This window comes from Chrysochloris asiatica, unplaced genomic scaffold (assembly GCF_000296735.1).
Source record: "Chrysochloris asiatica unplaced genomic scaffold, ChrAsi1.0 scaffold00004, whole genome shotgun sequence".
In the NCBI taxonomy this organism is placed as follows: Eukaryota; Metazoa; Chordata; class Mammalia; order Afrosoricida; family Chrysochloridae; genus Chrysochloris; species Chrysochloris asiatica.
Genome location: NW_006408522.1, coordinates 32,982,447 through 33,006,306, shown reverse-complemented (window position 1 = coordinate 33,006,306; position 23,860 = coordinate 32,982,447). Strand labels below are relative to the sequence as shown.

Below are 23,860 nucleotides of genomic sequence, written 5' to 3'. Positions count from 1 at the left end.
TTGCACATATCCATGTTTTACCTACTTTACATAAAAAAAAAAAATCTATCCCCAAATGTGTATCACTAATCACTTAGCAAACATATTTTTACTTGCTTGCATTTACTGAGCAAAAAGAAGATAGGAAAACATTTATACACATATATAAGACACCAAGTAGACACTAAAGACAAAATAAGAAACAGTCCTTGAATGTATCTTTCAAACTCCTAACTTATTATCCCAGGGACAACAGAAGCTGAAATGCAAGGTTTCAATTTATCTTCTGTCTGCTGATTGGTTCTATAAGATCTTGATATAAAAAGCCAGAGTCAAGAACCAAGAAGTTGATGCACAGATTCTGGAGAGCTCTATTATTTGAAAACAAGATGGCTCAATCACAGCATTTTATAACAGAACATACACTATTAATCACATGGCTTTTTTGGTAATCTGTGTCAGTCATAAAATCAGAGTTTATGAAAAGGTTACACACAGATAACAAATCAAGGATTAGAGGATCGTCTACAAAGAAGGTCACAGTATTGGCTTAAATTTGATTGTTCTCATTAATACTTGTTATGCTCCATTCATTGGAGAATTTTCTTATTCTTGTTCTACAACTAGCTGACATCAGAACTGGAATAAGTTTTTCAGAGTCAAGTAAGATGCTGCTGCAATCGAATGGTAAGTGATCTCATTTTAGAAAGTTGCATTTGGAAATGGAAAGTACTATTTCAAATCTGAACAATGCTGTGTGAGGCCAGAGGTCAGGATTAAAGGCTTTTTGTACCATCAGGGATGAATGCATTATCTTATATCTTCTTGAGGTCTACAGTGGGAAAAAAAATGCTTTTCTCTACTTGCAGTAGTCTGTTTTAGAGATGGCATATGTGTTCAGCTAGAGATTTAGTTTATGGCTGAAACAGTAAGTGATATGATGTCTTTCCTTAAAAGACAAATAATTAGAATTTTACTTTTTTGAAATCTTTCTCATTTCAAGTACATAGCATGGTCTCTGCAATCCCTCCTCAGTTGCCCTTAAGAAATACTGTAAAAATTTAACTGAACTAAACTTGGGGGGAGCGGTGCCAAACAAAAATCTGCAGAAGAGTTTACCAACATATAAAAATGCTTAAACTGTTCGATGTGACTTCACTTATCAGGTGGATGAATGAGGACAGATTTTTGAAGGGGGATCAGTTTCCTGGAACTATTCACAGAATCAGACACGTGGAGTGAACAAGCAGTTCTTTAGTGTTCTGGAAGATAAAGCAGATTAATCTATGTTCATTTTTCCTTGAAGCATTAAGTTTGCTAACTGAAAGCAATACTCCATTAAGGAATATTTTATTGATGTATGTGAATCTGGACATGGAGCAAAATGATTTTTCAACCCTACCCCAGCCCTCAGAAAGGTGTCCATCATTTTGAACTGGTCTTCATTATTGTCTTCACCATGGTTGTCCTGAGAGAGAGTAGGGGCTCAAAGTGACTGCCAGTTGAATCCAAACAACATCTGATTTGTTTCCTGGCTCCTAGCAATCTCTTCTATAATGCAGTGCTGTTGCCAGACCAAATGGAGCTTCCGATACCGCTCACGAGATAAATGAAGAGGGTTGCCCCTCCTTCAGGGGAGAGAAAAACAAAACAAAGCAAAAACATGTAAGTCTGAATCAAACACCTGACACAACTCTATTACCTAAATAGATCTGAATTCTTAACTTGCTCTCAGAACTGGGAGGAACCACCAGGCGGTGGTTAAGAGGAATATTTTCCCTTTGCCATTGATGCTTAAGAACCTGACATTACTTAGACGTAACCTATCAAGAAGAAATTTACTCCTTGCAGAATAGGTCAAGTATGTTATGAAACTTATTTAAGTGGCTAGCTAGGCTTCTACCTTGAAGTGACACCATTGTTTTGGGGGTGGTTAGTCCAAGTGGGAATTTGACAGCTTCTTTGGTCCCATACAGCTTACCCAGCTTTGATTTCTGATCATTGAATGCTAGAGGTTAGGTATGGGATGGATCCTTAATTTCTTCTACCATTCAGAAACATTGGTTTATAACCATCTTTATGATCCAACAAAGTTCTTGGTGATTAACAAATATTTAAATAAACTCCATTTCAATTCTAGGGATGCATGGTTTGCAACATAGCATAACAGCTTATCAAAAAGACTAAATTTGGCTACTACTATTAATGAAGAATTGTGAGATCTTCACTCCTTGAGCCATTCCATGTCTTAGCAGATAGTTTTCTAATTGCCTGATGAATTTGAAAATTCTGTTTCTTTGTACTTTTCTGAGACAACTCATTTCTTATCGTCAACCACTAACTGTTTTTACCACTTCACTTTTTTCTCCCTGAAACTATGGAAAACCTCTACACAAGTTAAATGCTGTCACACACAAAACTGCTCCACATTTAGGATTTCCAAAACTAATAAATCTCTACAGGTGCAGACAGCCTTATTTTTCTCCTGTGGGGCGGCTGGTGGGTTTAAACTACTGACTTTGTGGTTAGCAGTCCAGTGCCTAATCCACAGCACTACCAGGGCTCCCTCTGTATGATCAAAGGGGATACTGATTATATTTAGTATGGTATGAAATGGTATCATAGTTAACGTTGTTGTTGTTAAGAACCACGGAGTCGGTTCCGACTTGTAGTGACCCTACACAGGGTTTCCGAGGCTGTAAATCTTTACCTTAAAGCAATTATAATTTAACTCTCAATATTTAGCACTAGCTTTTTTTGTTCCAAGAATTGTTACATCTATCCATCTATGTAGAATGGCTGTGGTTATGTGCCTTGGAGTCAGTTCTGACTCACAGCGACCAGATACAGTTTTTGGGGCTGAAAATCTTAACAAGAGCAAAAAGCGTCATTGTTCTGTGAAACGGCTGGCAGATTTGAACTGCTTATGTTGCAGTTTGCAGCTCAGCTTGAAATCCACTGCTACCAGAGCTCCTGCTATGTAGAATAAGGGGCGTTAAAAAGAAATTATATATATATATACATGCATAAAAAAATATATACATATGTGTATGTATAATTTAAAAAAACCTCTCCTTATTCTATAGGAGCCTTGGGAGCATAGTGGATTATGAGCTGGGCTGGTAACCACAGGGTCAGAAGTTCGAAACAAATATATATATATGCTGTTGTTATGTGCCATCCAGTCAATTCCAACTCATAGCGACCCTGTATAGGGTTTCCAAGGAGCGACGGGTGAACTTGAACCACTGACATTGTGGTTCAAACTGACTTTGCAGTCCTGTGCATTAACCTGCAGTGCTATACCAGGACTCCAACACACACACACACATTTACATATATATATATTAACACACACATAGATATATATATATATTGGTGGTGGTGATTACGTGCTGTGGAGTCGATTCCAACTCATAGCAACTCGGGACAGGGTTTCCGAGGCTGTAAATTTTTACAGGAGCAGAAAGCCTCAGCTTTCTTCCACGGAACAGCTGGTAGTTTTGAACTGCTGACCTTGAGGTTTGCAGCCCATTTGTAACCACTAGACTACCAGAGCTCCATATATATATACACACACACACACACACATACATACAGATATGTATACACACACACACATCTTTGTACATAGGAGGACTAAATTAAACTGTCCTAGTTAAAAAATCTTACTTCAGGCCAGGGTCTGTTTCTCCATATTCATCCAAATAGGGGGCTGGATAGGCACAACCTCTGGCTTTACCTTCAACCAGGACCACTCTGCATTCTCTGATTCTGAGGACAAAACATCCAAGGGAAAATATTTATTAAGTGCATGTGTGCAGATGGTAGACAATGCATTAAAGTTAGTCCAGAGGACATATTTCATTTCCAGTGTCTATTAGGAATTTTGCATAAAGAAAATATAAACATAGACAATAAGTGCGTTTGAGAATGAACACTATTCTTTTTGTTGAAGCTAAAGGAAAGGATCAGTTGGATTTTGGGAAATGGAACCAATAACACTGAGTGAATATTTTGAAGAGAGGAAGAAAGATGCCCTGAGCCATAAATACCTTGGAAAATGGTGGTTAGTTTTGGCTCTGTTGTTTCTGATCCATGACCTGAAATGGGTAAGGTGCTTAAGACAAGGCCAGAATGAAGGTCAGCTGGGGAAGTTCAGTTCTCCTTTGGTTAGACTAAGTGTCCAGTAGTACAGATTAAAATGAAATACTGCCACCTTGAAGGTACTCAGAAAAGGGAGAGAAAAAATGCTTGTGTTCATGCATGAGATGTAAGAGAATACAAAAAAAAAAAAAAAAAGTTGGAAAAGGTAGCAAGATTTACTAGCTATTTTACTAGTAAATTAAGAATTTCTTAGTAAATTCCTAAAAGGAGGAGAGAGTATTTGGTTTTAGTGTGCATGCATTCTTTCTCCATAGTCTACCAGATGCCACAGTTAATGAGATCTATGGGCTTATATAAAGAGGTACTATATTATGGGGGAAACTGAAAAGAAAAACTATTAAAGGGAGTTTAGTTTCAGAGTATGTGCACTTAGTATTTTTCATCTTGTCTAGATGGGTCTGGTGAAAGGAGACAGGGATAGGATTCTTCTGAGTCAATTGTGAGTAACTGGTTTCATGACTAATTGCGATGGTGGGCACAACTATAAAGGTAGAAGTTGTGTAACAAAAAGGCGGAGTAGTTAATCTGACATTCCAGGACCAAAGAACCCTAGGACCATCAAGAGAGAAGAGCATGAGCAGAACATGGGACACTAACCAGAGAAGCAGTGACACCAGATATGGAGGTAGAGGTGATGGCATGGAGAGATAGAGCACCTGAGGACTCTAGAGTCATGGAAAGAGAAAGGCTGTGTGATGGTGGCCAGGAGGCTGGTTTGCAGAATGTGTCCTTTGGTTGTTTAAATGGTTATATCTTCCTGTGTATTTTTGTGTACATCAAAAAACAAAAAACAGAGGGAACAGAAGCAAATATTGTTAAACGATGATGCATGGGGGGGGGAATTGCAATGAAATAAAATACGATAGGATGAGTACAAAACTGAAGTGCTCCCATGTAAACTCACTCAATACACAATAAAAGCTTAAAAAAAAAAAAAAAAAGCTATTAGAGCTTCTACACTGGATCCAGATTCCCTAGCCCTAATTAATTACTACCTTCTAGCTCACTCACTACTCACTTTAGGAAAATGCAGACTCCAGCTCCACAGTGAAGTGCATGAAAAATGCAAGCTCCAACCTCTTCCCCATTCATGATTTCTTGGCAGCAAGCATTCTGAGAGCACAGTATGGCCCCACAAAAAAGACAGAGGACAGGGTGCTTTCGCTCATCATCTGCAGACCGTGGGCACCTCAAAAAGGAAGAAAATATTTGATATGGTGGTGAAACGAACAAAACCACAACTCAAAACATCATGTACACAGCATGGTGTCCTGGTGTGGTGCTATAGAATAAGCACCAGGCTGCTAACCCCAAGGTCAGCAGTTCAAACCCACCAACGCCACTTCAGAAAATTGACACAGGGTCACTAAATTGGACTGTCTCGATAGCACTTCAGCAACCACAACAAAAATCCAATTAGCAATGAAGCATGTTTTTAATCACTGACTCCCCCCCTCAAAGGAGATACCATTTTCTTTCATTGCTTTCTGGTTGCTGTAGTTTCTATGCTCCTATCTTCTTATTTTTGCTTTAAAGTAGTTTTTGACCTTTTGGTCTTGTATAGATGGGCTTTTAAATGAGTACTATACTTAGATATTAGAGATAATATCCTTTATTTTGTGTGCCAATTGTTTACTTCACTAAAAGGTGACCTTAAGGGATAGCTGTGGTTCAAGATTTAAGGAGCATAGTCTCAGGGTGTACTCTCATCTCAACAGGTCCAGTAAGTCTGGGCTTTTTAGGAATTATAATTCTGTTCCATGTTGTTTTCCTCTCCTATAAAGGCCCATCTATTGTGGTCCTGGATCAGAGCAGGTAGTGGTATCACTGTTTCTTTTTCAGCAAAGAAACCTCTTAAAACAGTTTAAGTTATAAAAATTAAAGGAAATCTTCAATAGGACAAGAAATCATAAGAAGATAGACTTAGAAGGAGACTGGGGTAGTCCCAAAAGGTTTTGCCACAGGAGAGTGGCAGTAGATGTTGTTGTTAGGTGCCATTGAGTTGGTACCAACTCATAGTGACCCGATGCACAACAGAAGGAACCACTGCCCGTTCATGGGCCCATCTCATAATTGTTGCCATGCTTAAGCCCATTGATACTGCCACTTTGCCAATCCATCTCACTGAGGGTCTCCCTCTTTTTCTCTGACCCTCTACCCTATCAAACATGGTATCTTTCTCCAGTGACTAGTCCCCTCCTGACAATATATTTGAAGTATGAGAGACGAAGTTTGGCCATCCTGGCCTCCAAGAAGCACTCTGGCTGCACTTCTTCCAAAACGGGTCTATTGGTTCTTCTGGCAGCCCATGGTACTTTCAATATTTTCCTCCAGCACCATAACTCAAATGCATCAATTCTTCTACGGTCTTCCTTATTCACTGTCCAGCTTTTGCATGCATAAGAGGTTACTGAAAATACCATGGCTTGGGTCAGGCGCACCTTAGTCCTCAAGCTGACATCTTTGCTCTTCAACACTTTAAAAAGGTTTTGTGCAGCAGATTTGCCTAATGCAATACGTTGTTTGATTTCTTGACTGCTGCTTCCATGAGTGTTGACGGCTGATCCAAGAAGAATGAACTCCTCGACAACTTCAATCTTTTCTCCATTGATAAGAATGTTGTTTATTGGTCCAGTGGTGAGGATTTTTGTTTTCTTTACATTGAGATGCAAACCATACTGAAGGCTGTGGTCTTTTCTCTTCATCAGTATTTTAAGTCCTCTTCACTTTCAGCAAGCAAGTGGATAGTGACATTATTTGCAGCTCTTTTTGGACAAAGGCAACAATATCCTCTTTCCTCTTTAGCACCTGATGGCTGAGGCCCTGAGTTACTAGTCATCATGTAGAATGAAAGGAGAGGGGTGTGTCTAAAGCATAGTAACTGAGTAGTTATCTTCCTATACTAGGAATGGTTTGGTTAGAATGAAAATCATTACCACTATAATAAAACTGGAAGTCTATGAGACTTATTTGCATTTTTACTTGGACCAGTGAGGAGTATCATCTAGGGGGAATCTTAACTGTGATTAATGGCTAACACTCTTCTCAGATACCCCTAAGAACCAACAGAATGATACTCTTTAAAACATGGAAGACAATGCCTATTCACCAGGCCTCTGTGGTAACACCACCTTAAAATGAAGAAAATCATTGAATTTCGAGCTGCATGCAATCTTTGAAATCAGTTTCAGTTTAGGAGGGTGAAGAGATAAGAGTTACTCAACAATTCTTTTAATTGCACAAGAAAGGAAACAAGGCAGCTAGAACACTGAAGTCAATTCTATCTAGTAACAGAGGTAGGGGTATGGGCTGCCAGAGTCCCTGCTAATGCTAGCTAAAGTCACCAGTCCTTATGACTAAAAGCAATAGCTATAACTCAGAGAACTTCCTTAGTCATTCAGTAGGAAGTGATTTTCAGAGTGAGTCAAAAAAGTGTTCTTTAAATATTCAAAATGATCCTAAACTGCAATATCTTTCTTTGTTGTTGTTACGTGCTTTGAGTCAGTTCTCTCTCATGACCCTATGAATAACAGAATGAAATACTGCCTGATCCAGTACCACACCCCCACAATCATTTTACGCTCGAACCCATTGTTGATCCCACCGTTGTCAATCCAATCTTGTTTGGGGGTTTTTCCTTATTTCACTGACCCTCCGCTTTACCAAGCATGAGAGCTTTCTCTAGGTCACTTTGATAACATGTCCCGAGTGTTGCCATCCTGGCTATTAAGGAGCAATCTGGCTGCACTTCTTCCAATACAAATTTGTTTGTTCTTCTGGCAGTCCATGTACTTTTAATATTCTTCTCCAACACCAAAATTCAAATGAAGTCTTTGACAACTTTAATATTTTCTCCACTTATTATGATGGATTTATTGGTCCAGTGGTGAGGAAGTTTGTTTTCTTTACACTGAGGTGCAACCCATACTAAAGGTTGTGGTCTAAATCCTCTTTGCTTTCAGCAGGCAAGGTTGTTTGCATTAAGCAATCACAGATTGTTAATGAGTCTTCCTCTAATCCTAATGCTATGTTCTCCATATAATCCAGCTTCTTGGATAATATGCTCAGAATATAGATTGGATAAGTATAGTGAAAGAATATAATCCTAGTGCATACCTTTCCAATTTTAGATCATTCAGTGTTCCCTTGTTCTGTTCCAATGACTGCTTCTTGGTCTATGTACGGGTTCCTCATAAGCACAATTAAGTGTTCTGGAATACCTCTACTGCGCAATGCTATCTATAGCTTCTCATGGTCCACACAATCAAAAGCATTTGCATTGTCAATAAAGCACAGGCAAACATCTTTCTGACATTCTCTGCTTTCAGCCAAGATCCATCTGATGTCAGCAATGATATCCCATATTCCATTTCCCTGTTTGAATGTGGCTTGAACTTCTGCAAGTTCCCTGTCATTATACAGTTGTAGCCATTTTTTAATTATCTCTAGCAAATTTTACTTGCATGTGACATTAATGATATTGTCCAACAGTTTCCCCATTCCATTGGGTCACCTCTTTTTGGAATGGGCATAAATATGAATCTCTTCCAATCAGTGCAAAAACCATGTGGAGACCATATCTTATTTCCATTGGCTTCACAAGAGGGAAAGAGAATCACCTCAAAATCAGACCAAGGCCAATTCCTATGAAGTAGTGGTCCACCCTCTAATTTTCTTTACTCTTGACACCAACCATCCCTCCCACAGCACTCGCTGCTTCACATCTGGGCTTGATGATCTATTGTAATGGCCACAAAGAACTTATAACCACATTCATATTATGGGGTTTATTAGGGCAATGAACAAGTTACAACTTGGGATCAAAAAACAACTCAGGATGCAGCACTTTTCCCATCAGGAATACCTTTGCCTGATATACCACAATCTTGTCCTTGGCTTCTCAGCCATGTGGCCCTGTGGCCTCTGCCCTGCTCAGGCAAATGTTAAAAATATCTTTAAGCCAGTCTGTGAGTACCCAAAGGGCACATTGTGCAAGCCAGCCTTCTGCCCATGGGCACTCAGCTTTCCTCTATGCCACTGCTTCTGCTGTCACCGCTTTTCTAGGTAGAGATCTCAAGCTCCACTCACGCTTTTCCTTTCTGATGGTCCAAGGATCATCTGTTCTTGCTACTGATATGGTTCTTATTAAACCTAGCTGGATGGCCAAACTAACCAATTTCAGCTTTAGAGTCCTGTACATCTTAAATGCATGATCATACCCAATCACTTGGTGAGAATGTAGAAGATATTAGATTGGAGAGTGATATTAAGTAAATTCAAGGTATTACATTTGGCCTGGTAGCTTTCTTCCAAATTTCTTAGAATAGATGAGTGATGAGGGCTGCATCAGTTTGTTGAAAGATTTAAATTTGTATTCTATCAATTCCTGGAGCTGTGTTCTTTGTCAATGCCTTCAGTGTACTTTGGACTTCTCCCTTAGTACCATTGGTACCATAATCTGCTACCTCTTAAAATGATTGAACATCTTTTTTGGTACAGTGACTCTGTGTATTCTATCTTCTTTTGATGCTTTCTGCATCATTCAATATTTTGTCCATAAAATCCCTTAGTATTGCAAGTTGAAGCTTGAGAAATGCTGAGCATATTCTTCTGCTCTTTTACTTCCTCAATTTTTCCCATTTGCTTTAGTATCTCTATGCTGGAGAGCAAGTTTCAGAGTCTCTTATGACATCCATTTTGGATTTTTTCCTTTTTGTCTTCTTAATGAACTTTTGTTTTCTTTTGTATAATGTCACTGATGTCACCCCACAAACCTTCTGGTCTTTGGTCATTAGTGCTTAATGCATTAATTCTGTTCTTGAGATAATCTCTAAACACAAGTGGGATTTGTTTAAGATCATATTTTGGCTCTCATGGATTTGTTTTAATTTTCGTCAGCTTCAGCCTGAACTTGCATATGAGCAATTGATGGTGTACTCCATAGTCTCCCCCTGGATTTGTTTTGGCTGATGATATGGAGCATTTCCACAGATCTAGTCAATCTGACTTCTATATATTCCTTCTGGTGAGGTCCATGTGTACAGTTGTCTTTTTTTAAAAAGAGGTATTTGCAATGAAGAAGTAATTGGTACTGCAAAATTCTATTAAGTGATCTCGAGCATCTTTTCTATCATCAAGGCCATATCTTCCAATGACTGATCCTCTTTCTTTCCAACCTATGCATTACAATCACCAGCAATAACACATCTTGATCACGTACTTGATCAATTTCAGATAGAAGAAGTTGGCTAAATTCTTCAAATTCATCATCACCGACTTTAGTGCTTGGTGCATAGTGGTATTAACTGGTCTTCCTTGTGTTGTTGTTGTTAAGTGCTGTCGAGTTGGTTCTGACTCATAGTGACCCTGTATAGGGTTTCTGAGGAGTGGCTGATGAATTTGAACCACCAACCTTGCAGTCCAGTGCATTATCCCACAGCGCCATACCAGGACTCCAGCCTTCCTTGTAGGCATATTGATATTATCCTATCACAAATAGCATCATACTTGAAGACAGACCTTCAAATGTACTTTTTGATAATGAATGTGATGCCATTCTTCTTCAATTTGTCATTCAGGACATAGTAAACCATATAACTCTCAGATTCAAAATGGCCAATATTAGTCCATTTTAGCTCACCAGTGCTTAGGATATTGATCTTTATGTGCTCCATTTAAATTCTGACACCTTCCAATCTTCCTAGATCCATACTTCATACATTCCACATTTGGATTATTAATAGATGTTTACATCTGTTTCTCCTCATTTTGAGTTGTGCCCATTAGCAACTGAAGGTTCCAAATTAGGCCCATTCTCGTTATCACAATCAACTCTACTTTGAGGAAGCAGCTCTTCCCCAGTCGTATTTTGAGTGCCTTCCAACTTGAGGAGTTCATTTTCTGGCAGTATATCTGACAATATTCTGATGTTCTTCATCATGTTTCAATACTCAATATTGTAGTGCTATCTGATAGTGTTCCACTGCTATTCGTTCATAAGGTTTTAAGTGGCTAAACATTCAAAAGTAGTCTGCCTTTCCTTCCTAGTTTGTCTTGGTCTAGAAGCTCTCAGCTGAAGCCTGTCCACCATGGCTGACATTGCTGGTATGTGAAATACCAGCGGCATAGCTTCCAGCATCACAGCAACACACAAGCCACCACAATAAGACACAGTGACAGACAAGTGTTGGGTACCTTTTTTTATGTTCCTTTCACATCACAGCAAGCCAATTAACATGACTTTTGTTGTTAACTGCTAACTAGCTGACCCACAACTCATGGTGACCCAGGTACAACAGAATGACCAAGTCCTAGGCCATTCCCATGGGTGGATTAGGATCTGACCATTTTGATCCAGAGTTTTCACTGGCAGATTTTCAGAAGTAATTACCAAGTCTTTTTTCCTAGTCTGTTTTAGTCTGGAAACACCACTGAAATCTGTTTAGCATTACAGCAACACTCAAGCTTTTACTGATGGACAGGTGATAGCTGTGCATAAAGTAAACTGGCTTTAGGAACTGCATCCCAGTCTCCTGCATAGAAGGCAAGAATTATACCAATGACCCACCAGTGACTGACATAAGACTAAGAATACAAAGAGTCACCTTGTACACTAAGGCAATTAATTGGGATAATTAAATATCCTCCAAAAAAACACAAAAATATGATTTGTGTGTACCGACAGCTCTAATTAATTAAGTTGTTTTTGCTAAGATGTCTCACTGCTACAGAATTCTAGGTAACACTGCAAAACTCTTCACTGAATTTTCGAACTCCTGCAATTTTGGAAAAAAAGGCTATAATATTTTTTAACCAGTACTTTTATCAATGAAGTCTTGAATGGGATTTGATTTTCAAACTGATGAGATTCTTGACTAACTAGTTATAACTTGCTGCTGATTTCATGTCATTATTAATTTGGTTTGCTATGTATTAGGGATACATAATGGCATTAACAGAAATTTTGGCTTGTTATTTTCCAAACATGATGCAATAAAGACAGAAATACAAAATATTAACACCCCAATGGCAAAAACAAATGTGACTATAATTTTTCATTCAGTAATACTTGATTGCTGGTGTGTTACCCAAGAATTAATGTTATTCAAATAGCTTATATTTTATAGTGAGGTAAGTGTAATAACATTAAAGAATGATTTTTAACTTTACAGAACTTTACTGTATCATATACGATGTGTTTACGCTCATGTTCTTCTGTTAAAAATATAATAGGCAATTCATACATGATGTTAGTAATGAGTATACTGTAACTTGTTTACTTTGCTTTTCATCAGTTTTTGTGCCTTTTCCACTTGAAAGTAATTAGTGAAAGGGCAGGGGAGATTAAAAATAAAGTTTGAGAGCAGTGTTTAATCTGCCTGGGAGTTCCTAGATGGTACATATACCATGGGCTGCCAAAAGAACAGCCAGAATGGACCTTGGGAGTTAGGACAGTGAGATTTCATCTCATGTACTTTGGGTAGGTCATCAGTAGGGACCAGTTCTTGGAGAAGGACATCATGCTTGGTAAAGCAGAGTATCACCAAAAAAGAAGACCCTCAATGAGATGGAATGACATAATAGTTGCACAAGTGGGTTCAAACATAGCAATGATTGCGAGGATGGCTCAGGACTAGGCAGTGTTTTGTTCTATTTTACACAAGGCCAACTCGATGGCACCTAACAACAACAAATGTTGCAAATGGTTAAGGTGTTCAGTGCTAACTCAAAGGTTGAGGGTTCCAGTCCACTCAGAGGTGATTCAGAAGAAATGCTTGGTAATATACTTCTAAAAGGTCATACATAACCTCTGAAAACGTATGGAGCACAGTTCTACACTGAAACACACAGGTCACCATAAGTTGGAATTGACTTGACAACAGCAGCTTTTTCTCATAAAATTAAAGTTGATGAGGGGAAGGGAAGTGCCTAAAAGGGAAGAGGGAATGGACTCTTGTCTCCAGTATACAGGTCACAAGGTTATCTGTTTTACAGGCCATTCAAAAGTTATAATGGACTGCCATATAAGAGTTGGTTTGAAGAAAGGGCATTTATTGGTTAGTAGTCACTTTAAAAAATTAAATTTGTTACTAGTTGTTTATACAAATTCCAAGCTCAAAAAGGTTATTAAAAAAAAGTTTTTACCTGAAATGGGAAGCTTGATTTAGGAGGCAGCTATAGTCATCAGGAAGCTCTATCAAATGATTTCTTTTTCTAGGGTACCTGGAATGTAATTTAAAATGCAATTTTAATGACAAGTAAGTAAGTCTGGGTCAAGCAGTGACTAAAGTTATAGAAAGAAGAATGTCTTCAAACTAGCACACTTTGTTCATTCTTAGAACTCAAAGTAACTCTCATGGTTTAGCAAATAAGATTCAGTCCAAATTTCTCAGCCTATCTGAAGGGACTTCAAAAATATAATGGAAAAATGGAGTTAAAATATACTGAAATTTTCCATGAACTTTTTGAAGCCCCCTTGTAATTCTAAATCTTCCATTAGTTGATTTCCTTTCTACAACTCAACTCCAACTATTTTCTAAGAGCAAACTCTTAGCAAGTTTTCATACTATGTGGAAAGGTAACATGAGCAGTCATTAAGAATACAAATTTTTAAATCACATAGACCTGAGTATGAACCCTAAATTCATTGATACTTCTGACCTGTCTGTAAAATGGGATGAATACATTAGACTTTTCCAATCATAAAGCATATCATCAATACAATAATAGGCTTTCAGGTGAAATAGAAACATCAAATTAAATGGACAAATCAGTTAAAAGACTCTAGCTAATTTTAGAAATGTTAAAATGTGAACAATATATAAAGCAATCTCATACAACTGTTGAGACTAAATGATACATGAAGGTGAAACACAGTTACACTGTACTACATCTTTGCAAATGTTATTATTAGTTCTCAATATACTAGATACAATAAAAGCCTTGCTTACATGCCAAGGGGAAAGTCATCTGAAAAACATGAAAATTTCACCTCAAAGGTCTACTCAATTTGTATCTACGAATTATTTAAATCTGTATGTTCAGCTAAAAATCACCTCAAAGATTATCCTTGTTTAAGCATCTTTTCTTCTTTAAGTTTCTATATCATTAATTGCTAGCACATTATTATGCTTTTTAAAAAATATTACCCTGAGTTGTATATGTAACTAGATTGTATCACTAAATTATAGGCTACCTATGACCAAAAGCTGTGCATGTTACCTTTTTTAACTCTCTCAGAGATATTTTAGTACCATGCTAGGGAAATAGCAGATGTTTAAAACACATACAATGAACTGAAATAAAGGAAAACTTGTGTGAGATTAAGTTTTAAAATGTGTACTCAGATTTGAAACTCTTTTCTTCTTTCTATTCTATGATCTTCCTTTTCTTGGTGATGCAAACATTGCTGCAGCTGAACATAGGTGCGGGATCTATTTACCTCTAAATAACTGAAGTTGGGGTATGAGGAAGGCAATATATTCATATTATCAATGGAGGTGAAAGTAGCTCAAGGGATGAAAGATGAGGGAAAGAGGTGGCAAATGTACCTGGTCTCAATGTTTGCTTTGCCCAGAGAAAAACAGTACTGACTGACGTTGGTATTTAAAGCTAGGTGCTAATTTCTCTGTTGTTTTTTAAGGCAATTTAATTTAAATAAAAAGTATGTATGATATACAATAAAAGTCAGGTCCTGGAGAGGCCACCAAGACAATGAGCATGCAGTTCTTCCCCTTGCTGAGCTGGTTAGTGATTTAGGATGCTGACAGGTACACACATGTATGTGCACACACAAGAGAGCATATGCTAGCAAAGGCTTCAGGGAGCAGGTGGCATTTGACTTGGTCCCTGAGGAAAAGGTGGATTTTGATAGAATTATAACATATGGGAAGGTTAAGGGAAAGTTTTTTTGGGGGGGGCGTGGGGGGTGGGGGGGGTTGAGAAAGGGTAATTTCTAAGCAGACAGATAGGAAGGGAAGCAATAGCTCTATTTAGAGCTTGCTTTATTCTCAAAGGAAAAAAAAAAGGTTTATAAAAGAATACTGTGATCACCCTCTAATTTTAACATACCAGTAGCTCCAAAATGCCATCTCCTCCTTTGCTTTTTGATATGTCTACATTATCAGTGTTTCGTTCTGTTGTGCATAGGGTCGCTATGACTCAGTACCAACTTGATGGCACCTAACAACAACAACAAACATTATCTTAGGAGTCTTGGTGTGGCGCTGTGCATCAATGTGCTGGACTGCAAGGTCGGTTTGAACCTCAAAGTTCAATCTCACCAGCTGCTCCTCGGAAACCCTATATAGGGTCGCAAGGAGTTGAAACTGACTCAATGGCACTCAACAACAACACATTACCTTAAGGGAAATTCTTTTAAGATAAGTGGTGCCTTCTAACCGCTCTAAATTTAACAACAATAATTGCAAGCAAAATTTGATTTTTTAGCAAAGACTTAATTGAATGACTGTAGGGAAGAATATACTAGTAAGAATGAGATGATACACTAGGAAACACACTCAGCAAACCAACTACATTAGTAGACAGCTTTTAGATGGGGGAAAACATTAAAAAGTAAAACCAACCTGACCACGGTGTATTTTTGCTCCAGATAGTTTAATAAGGCAGGATCAGAGCACCACCTGCAAGTCCAGATGAGAATGTAAATTAGCTGTCACAGTGCAATATTCATCAAGGAGCTCTTCTCTCTAATTCTTTTGGTCCCTTCCTTCTGTGTTCTCCCTTCATATTATCTTCTGTCTTACATCTTGTCCCTTTATGCCATCACCACCCCAAATAAAATTTATTGTGGTAAGATACATAGAACAAAAAGATTGTACAATGGATGGTGGTCATGATGAAGTAAGTATCAACTGCTGCTGCCCAGGGCTTTTTATTCATAGCCCAGTCCTTAATTAGGTCAAGTAGAAATCTCCTTTATTCTTGCTACCCCTTCAATCAATGCTAATCAGTACAAAAGCCTAGCAAATAACTGCAATTTGAAATTTCCAAAGTGTGCAAGAACCCAACAATGACACTTTGTCTCATAGTACCTTTGGAGCAAGGGCCTTACAGTATCCCAATATTCCTGGAAAAGTAGAAACAAATTTGTGGGTAAAGAGAGAAAGCTACAGAGTGCATTGTACTCTCCTTCTGCAGAATCTGCAAGAAAATGAAAATACATTTAAGTACATTTTTCTTACTGGTCAACCTGTTAATACATCTTCATCATTTATACTCACTTTTTAAAACTAAGAGTATATTTTGTATTCTATAAAGCTGTGGGTGGCAAATAAGCCAAAGGGATCCTTTTAATAAGATCTGATTGAGTCATGCTCCTGATCAGACCCCTCAAATGTCTAACCACTACACTTAGTATATGGCACAAAGTCTTTATCGGAGCAAAAAGGCTCTGAATAATCGGTCCCTGGCTGCCTCAGCTCATACACCCTCTTTGTTCACTGTGCTTTAGCCATTCTCATTATCTTTGCTGTTCTTACTCGTTCAACTTTGACAGCTTACCCCCAATATTAGCTCACTGTCTGTTGACTGCCCCCTATAAGAGCTCCCCATTGTGGCAACAGTTATCTATTCCCAAGACAAGACCTGCTTTATTTTACTTTGTAGCACTTGCTACTATTTGACAGCACTTAACAACAACAACAATAAATATGTATCTATGGAGTCCTGGTTTGACGCTGTAGGATAAGCACTGCACTACTAACTATAAGGCTCATAGTTCAAATATACCAGCTGCTCCTTAGAAACCCTATACAAGGTGGCAATGACTCAAAATCAACTCGATGGCATGTAACAACAACATATATATCAGTTGGTTTATATTTGGTCTCCTACAATAAAAAAGGAGCTCTGGTAGCATAGTGGTTAGGAATTGGGCTGCTACCCCAAGGTCAGCAGTTGAAAACTACCAGCCACTCTGTGGGAGAAAGATGAGGCTTTCTGTTCCCATAAAGAGTTACAGCCTTGGAAACTCTACACAGGGTTGCTATGAATCAGAACTGACTCCACGGCACACTACCACCACCACTACCAATAAAAAAAGATAGGTGAAATAAGGGCATTAGTTTGCTCATTTGTTGTTGTTGTTAAGTGCCACTGAGTGAATTCCAACCCAAAGCGACCCTGTATAGGGTTTCCAAGGAGCAGCACTGAAACACCTACTAGATAAACTGAACATGATTTTTTTTTGTTTTAAATGGTGTGTACAAACAATAGAAGGAGCTCTGGTAGTGTAGTGGTTACCAATTGGGCTGTGAACCTTAAGGTCAGCAGTTTGAAACTACCAGCCGCTCCACGTAAAGATTTACAGCCTCGGAAACCCTGTACAGGGTCGCTATGAGTCAGAACCGACTTGATGGCACTTAACAACAACAACAACCAATAGTACTTGGGAAGTGGCCTCCTATTTTATATCGAACCAGGACAAACCTCGATCAGATAGACTCTACTGAACTGTGTTCAAAATAAAGAAACTGACAGCCAGGAAAACTGACCTGGTCAGTTTATTCTTAAAGGACAAAGAGAAGACTTTCTGAATAGTTACTATTTTTTAAATTTTACTGTGTAAAATATATCTAACAAAACTTTTAACCATTTCAACCATTTTTAAGTGACATTCATTGTATTCATCATACTGTACAACCATCACCATCTATTTATAAAATTTTTATCACCCCAAATGGAAATTCAGCCCCCATGAACAAAATAATTCCCCATTTCCCCCTCCCTTAGAGCTCCTGGTAACTAGTAATAAACTTTAGTCTCTATGTGGCTGTAGGATAAGCACACTGGACTGCTAATCATAAGGTTAGCAGTTCAAATCCATCAGCTATTCCTTGGAAACCCTATATAGGGTCACTATGAGTCAGAACTGACTTTGATGACACTTGACAACAAGAACTATACATCTGACTATTTTAGATATTTTATATAAATGGAATCAACAATATCTGATCTTTCATGTCTGACTTATTTCACTCAGCATAATGTTTTAAAGGTTCACGCGTGTCGTATCCTAGATTTGAACTTCATTTCTCTTTATTGATGAATAATATTCCACTGTGCACATATACTACATTTTGTTTGTCTGTTCACCTGTTCATGGACATTTGGGTTGTCTCCACTTTTTGGCTAGTGTGAATAATACTGCAATGAACATTGATGCACAAGTAACAGCTCTGAGCAATTTTGGTGACTCTTCCAAAATCATACAAACATTCAGATTTTTACCTATACAAAGCCACAATAAGGCTTTTTCTCTTTTGGTCTAAATTTAGAAGCAAGCAAAGGAGAAGGAAAATAACTCTCTTACTCAAATATACATGGCCTTGGTTGGGTCTAGAAGACCTTATCAGTGGTATTTTAATACTTTTGTAATATAGACACATGTTAAAAACATACTAAAGTATTCTTTTTACCTAGTCAAACTATTTTCCTAAATAAGGGCAATCGATGCTTCTAATTTCATATATACCCGTATCAATATACCCTGTGTGGAGTCATTTTATAAATTCTAGCTAATGAGCTTGCTGGCCTCATCTACAAACTACCACACAACAGAGGCACAGATATTTGGAATGAACACAGACATAAGAGGTGGGAGCAAAGAGGTTGGTTCTGTCTATTCTGACCTTCTATTCCTGAGCTTGAAGGAAGAACAACAATCTAGTCTCTCATTTTCAGTTAAGTTCATTTTCCTACTTACTAGTAAACAGTTCTTCAGGTGGTGTTATCCCAAGCAAATAGTGGAAAAACAATGCAGCACAGCGGAGGTAAGGGGTGATGCCATTCTTCAGTGAGACCCACAAATACCAGCCAGGAATACTACACCCAGCACAGCTAAGGGACAATAATTTGAGAAAGGAACAGAACATTGATCAGACTTTAAAATGCTAGATTTTAGGTACATCCCCTTATAGAAACAGCTTAGCATTCAAATAATTTTTTATCCATTTAAAATAAAATATTAACTAGCTAGTAGCTTTGGTCTTTTTTTTTTTTTTTTTTTAACAATACTAAATACTTGTATATCTCATGTGATAGAGGATGACAACAACAAAGGCCAAGGGTAGCAAGCAGGGGAGATAGAAAATTTTATTATCACATGACTAAAGAGTTAAAGAACAACTCAATAAAACTACCCACATCTCTGATGCACATAACCAGAAAAGTTTGATAATGAAAACAACTTGCAATAAATCATTTTTTTGTCACATTGGAGGAGGTGGACAATTAACAGCTTTTGAAATCTAGCCTTGATCTTTAAATGTAGTAGTTTTCTAAAGAAAATAGTAACTTTTGTATCTTTAACCACGTAGATTTTTAAGTCAAAGAACTTCATTTTCCTAAGTGGTGATAAAAAACCCAAACCAAGAAAAAACAACAAAATGTCTACTTTATAAAAACTTGAATCTTTAAAAGCAAAGCAGAAAATCTGGCAGGAGGTTATGGTCAACAGAACACTTCTGTTGAACTTTAGGTTTGAAAATACCTATAGTTAAGAGTGGGAATACAGTGGCTCTGTAGGATAAGCACTGAATTGCAACCACAAGGTTGGCAATTTAACCCACCAGCCACTCTGTGGGAGAAATCTTTCTGCTCCCACAAAGATTTCTAGCCTCAGAAACCCCATACAGGGTATATCAAGGGCATCAACTATATGGACAACCTACTTTAACATTTGTTTAAATTTTAAATGCTGCTATTCATTAAAAATCCTATCATCTTTTTACCAATGTTTCCAGAACAGTTTACAACAATAAAGATACGTTAAAACATGTTTTAACTATAGAAACAAATAAATGTGTAGCTATTATTCTAACCTATTACTTCCTTTATTGTTGTTTAGTGTTAAGTTGGTTCTGACTAACAGTGATCCTGTATAGAGCAGTTGGTGGGTCTGAACCTCCCACCTTGTGGTTAGTAGTTTAGTGCTTGTTCTACAGTTCCACACAGGACTCCCTTACTTGAAGTAAAATCATCAAAATTACTTTTCACCATTGTAAATCTATCCTGTCGTAAACAAAGCTACAAACTAAAAGCCTCCTCCCAATTTTTTTTTTAAATTGGAGTTGAAATGCTTCAGAAGTTATACTGCCAAATATGTGAACAAAACTGGAATTCTGAGAATGATAATGAAATAGATTGGATTAAAGGATTGCTACTTACCCACTTGTATATCGGGAAACTTCTTCAAAGAAGAAAGATGCAGAACGAGCCTCTTCACTATCTTCTTGAACCTGAGCAAGGGGGAGGCCTGAAAAAGAGATCCTGAAAAATAAATTCATGAATCTACTACTCAATTTACAAATTACACTTCAATTTAATGGTACCAGTATAATAATGTTGATTCAAATGCAGCTCTTTTTCATATTCTCAATTTAAATAGTTGATTCTGAGTAATAAACTGCTAGGCAAACTTTGTTTTTCTTTATATTAGCTGGAGAAACAACGAAAGCAGAATTAAAAACTTATTAGACATGGATGCTTAATAAATATTCACCTCACTATAATCTAACCAGATAAAAAATTAAGAATCATTTACTTATCACCTTGTGAGGTGGTTTTTCTTATACTCAGAGGGCCATCCTAAACCTCTGACAACTGCCAACTCTGCTATTTGCTTTTAAAGTTCTTATGCTAAAATGGGGATAATAATGCTTATCTTGAAGGGACTACTATCTTTGAGGGATGGTTACAGCACATTTGAATGTTCTTTTTTTTTTAAATGCTTTTGTTTATACATTTATTGATATGAAAGGCCACAGTTAAAATTATCCTGATCTTGGATGAATATTGCCAGTTCTTTTCTTTATAAAAATAAGATCTCTTTATGAATAAAAAGTATCAGAGAACAAACAAGATGGCGGATTGGGTGGATGTGTAGTAAAGGAGCTCTGCCAACAACACAGAATACCCGACCAAGCAGGCTCAGGGGATGGTCCCAGAACTCTGAACCACATATAAAGGAATACTTAGAAGGTTGGAAGGCTCACAGCTGAGGGTATTTGTGGCAGAAGCAAGAAATCTATTGCTTTCTAGTCCGGGACGCTCGGCTGCTCCAGGAGCCATCATCTTGGGTGAGACCACGTCGGGGAAGGATCGGAGTGGCCCTTCAGCCTATAACTGATTGGAATACCTAAAAGGGGTTCTACAACTTGCCTAGTGAAATCGGCCTCATGCAAAGCCTTTAGAGAATATAGGACCTCAGGTGGAATCCTGAGTGCCATCCACAACCTTGTGATGTGAGACATTCCCACTAGAAAAGACAAGCAGACTGGAACAGCTACAGTGACAGAAGAAACATCTTCATGATGAACCTGACCTATACTCAGAGTGGTAGTTACTCTAAAAACCAACAGAGAGGGAAAGAGTCTTCACATCAAGTATCAATGCTATCTGCTCTGTGCACAGGGTAGATAGGAATGGGCAACTTAGACATTGGCTATCTAAAATGAGGGGGCAATAAAGGCACGAAGTGACAAAAAAAATAAAAAGTATCATGAGCTCATATTGATATTTCCAATTCAATTGTAAGAGTCCAGTATTTGCACATAATTCTTTCTAAAAAATAACAGTTCCATATTTTTATATAATTTTTATTTGTTAGAGGTAGAATTTCCATGCAATGAAATACACAAACCTTAAGTGCACCATCTAACGGAAATTTTTTTTTTTAATGTTTTATTGAGAATTATATGATAGTTCACGTGGGAGAACATTAGCATTACATTCCATCCTATCTATATTGTTTCATTGCCATGGTTACAATCCCCTTCATGCATCATCAACCAATCAAAGGGTATATACCCTGCAAGCCTGCCCCCTGGTCACTAGCATACAGCCCCTCTCACTCTCTGGGTCTAAAGTCCCCAGCTGCTCCATCTCTCCACATCATTGTGTCTACCTCTCTCTCATCTTGTCTCTCTGGCGTGACTGCTTCTCTGGGTAGGGTCCCTCTCTCCGCTCTTATCCCTTGATGGTCCCAGGAACCTCTGCTCCTAGACTGCAAAGTCAGTCACTCCCCTCCTTTTGCTACAAAACATCTACCCTTACATATCCAACCCTCACAATTAAGTCCTGATAACAATTATTCACTATTGTGTCACAAGAGACCTATCCGCATCTCCTTTCATCAGCCCCGCTCAGACAGATTGGATACTACTCACTGGAGATTCTATCTTCCTCCACACCCTCTGGATCTTGGTTCCCTCTTGAAAGCTTGTAAGCCAGTCACTTCTTGCCTTTGTAGGCCCCCCCCCCCCCCCCCATTTTGGGCAGCCAATGTCCAAGTTGTCCATCCCTGTCTACTCTGTGTATGGAAGGGGTGGGAATGATCCTCGCTGTAAAGATTTGTTACCTCTTTTGAGCTACTGCATCCATAAATGTAGGTCAAATTCATCAAATTGAATCAGATTACTCTTTTTTTCTTTTCTTTCTTCTTCTAGTCCAGTTTTGATCATTGAGGCCAGGTCAAGTGGGTGTTCTTATGCATATGCCCTCTTTTTTCTTCTTCTTCTAGGCGAGTTCTGATCACTGAAGCCAGGTCAAGTGGGTGTTCTTATGCATATGCCCACTCTTATCAGCTGGATGTTTCACTCTCCACTCCAGTCCTCTGTGGCTATGTCACTGACTCTCGGCCCAAGATTCCCCAGGTCTTTCCACACTGCTAGCCAACCAGGTCTCCACCCAGTCACAGGAGTCTATTGAACACTGTAGGGCTTAGCTCGCAGCTTGATTGCTGTTTTTCCCTCACTTCCCTTATCGGTGACGAACGTGGTCACCAGTCAGAGCATGTATTCCCACTGAGTCTTAGTCTTGGAAGGGGGTTTGCCCCAAGGGAACCCAACCACTTGGCTTGATGTCTCCTGGGTGAGCAACTTGCTTGTTCTTGTAATAATCAGTTGGACTGCCTTTATTGTTTTGTATTTTTCCTGCTGGTCTTTCTTTCAAGAAGTATCTTCTGTTCTTCTAGCTGCTCCAGGCTTCTCTGCTTATCCTTTCAAGTGGAAATTTCCCACCTCAGAAGATTCTGGATGCAGTTCAGGATTCCACCTATGGTCTTATGTAATGCAGAGACTCCATAGGAAGCCTCCTTCACTGAGCACGTTGTAGCCCATTTTAGGTATTCCAATCAGTTATCAACACAAGATGGACTTACAAGCTTTCTATGGTGATATTTCTGGCTATTTCTTTCTCTCCCCCTCAAGTGTCTATTTTATAATGGTATGCCAGGGAAACCAAGATTCATAAGACAGCCAAGCATCTTAACATTACTTCCCCCCTTTTGCCCATCCCAACCATGTGTCAATCCCTGTATCCCAGAGCCCTGTTGTTCCAAGGTTGTGCATGCATCATTATTTACCTCTGTCCCACTTAGCCCATGCAAACCTAATTGTTCTCCCAACTGCTTTGCTTTGTTCTTCCATTCCCCTCCCCCTTCTTGAGACTTGCCCCCCTCCCTAGCACCCAAACTATCCTGTGTCTATTCCCTACCCTGTGCACCACTTTCCCCTCCTTGCCCTCACCCCATCCCCCACATCGCAGTTTGGTGCCCTCACATTTGGTGCCCTCACATTTGTCAACCAGTAAAGAATCCTGCCCCTTTAGTATGGGTTCTTTTTCTTAGTCTTTTACAGTAGTGGTCCTATGCAGTATTTCTCCTTTTGTGACTGACTAATTTCACTCAACATAA

General features: G+C 38.5%; 1 protein-coding gene across 1 annotated transcript in view; it reads right to left on the bottom strand.

Annotated features, from left to right (window-relative positions):
* Positions 1–1,381: 1,381 nt before the first annotated feature.
* The window catches only part of UBR1 (ubiquitin protein ligase E3 component n-recognin 1), a 205,747-nt gene continuing 183,268 nt past the window's right edge, over positions 1,382–23,860 (bottom strand). The window contains exons 40-47 of the mRNA XM_006831726.1: positions 20,335–20,422; positions 18,872–19,005; positions 16,200–16,308; positions 15,732–15,788; positions 13,291–13,368; positions 5,165–5,335; positions 3,652–3,753; positions 1,382–1,607 (exon numbers count right to left, since the gene is read on the bottom strand). Coding sequence (XP_006831789.1) covers positions 1,466–1,607; positions 3,652–3,753; positions 5,165–5,335; positions 13,291–13,368; positions 15,732–15,788; positions 16,200–16,308; positions 18,872–19,005; positions 20,335–20,422 — 881 coding nt within the window. The 3' untranslated portion in view covers positions 1,382–1,465. The remainder of the gene's footprint in view (positions 1,608–3,651; positions 3,754–5,164; positions 5,336–13,290; positions 13,369–15,731; positions 15,789–16,199; positions 16,309–18,871; positions 19,006–20,334; positions 20,423–23,860) is intronic.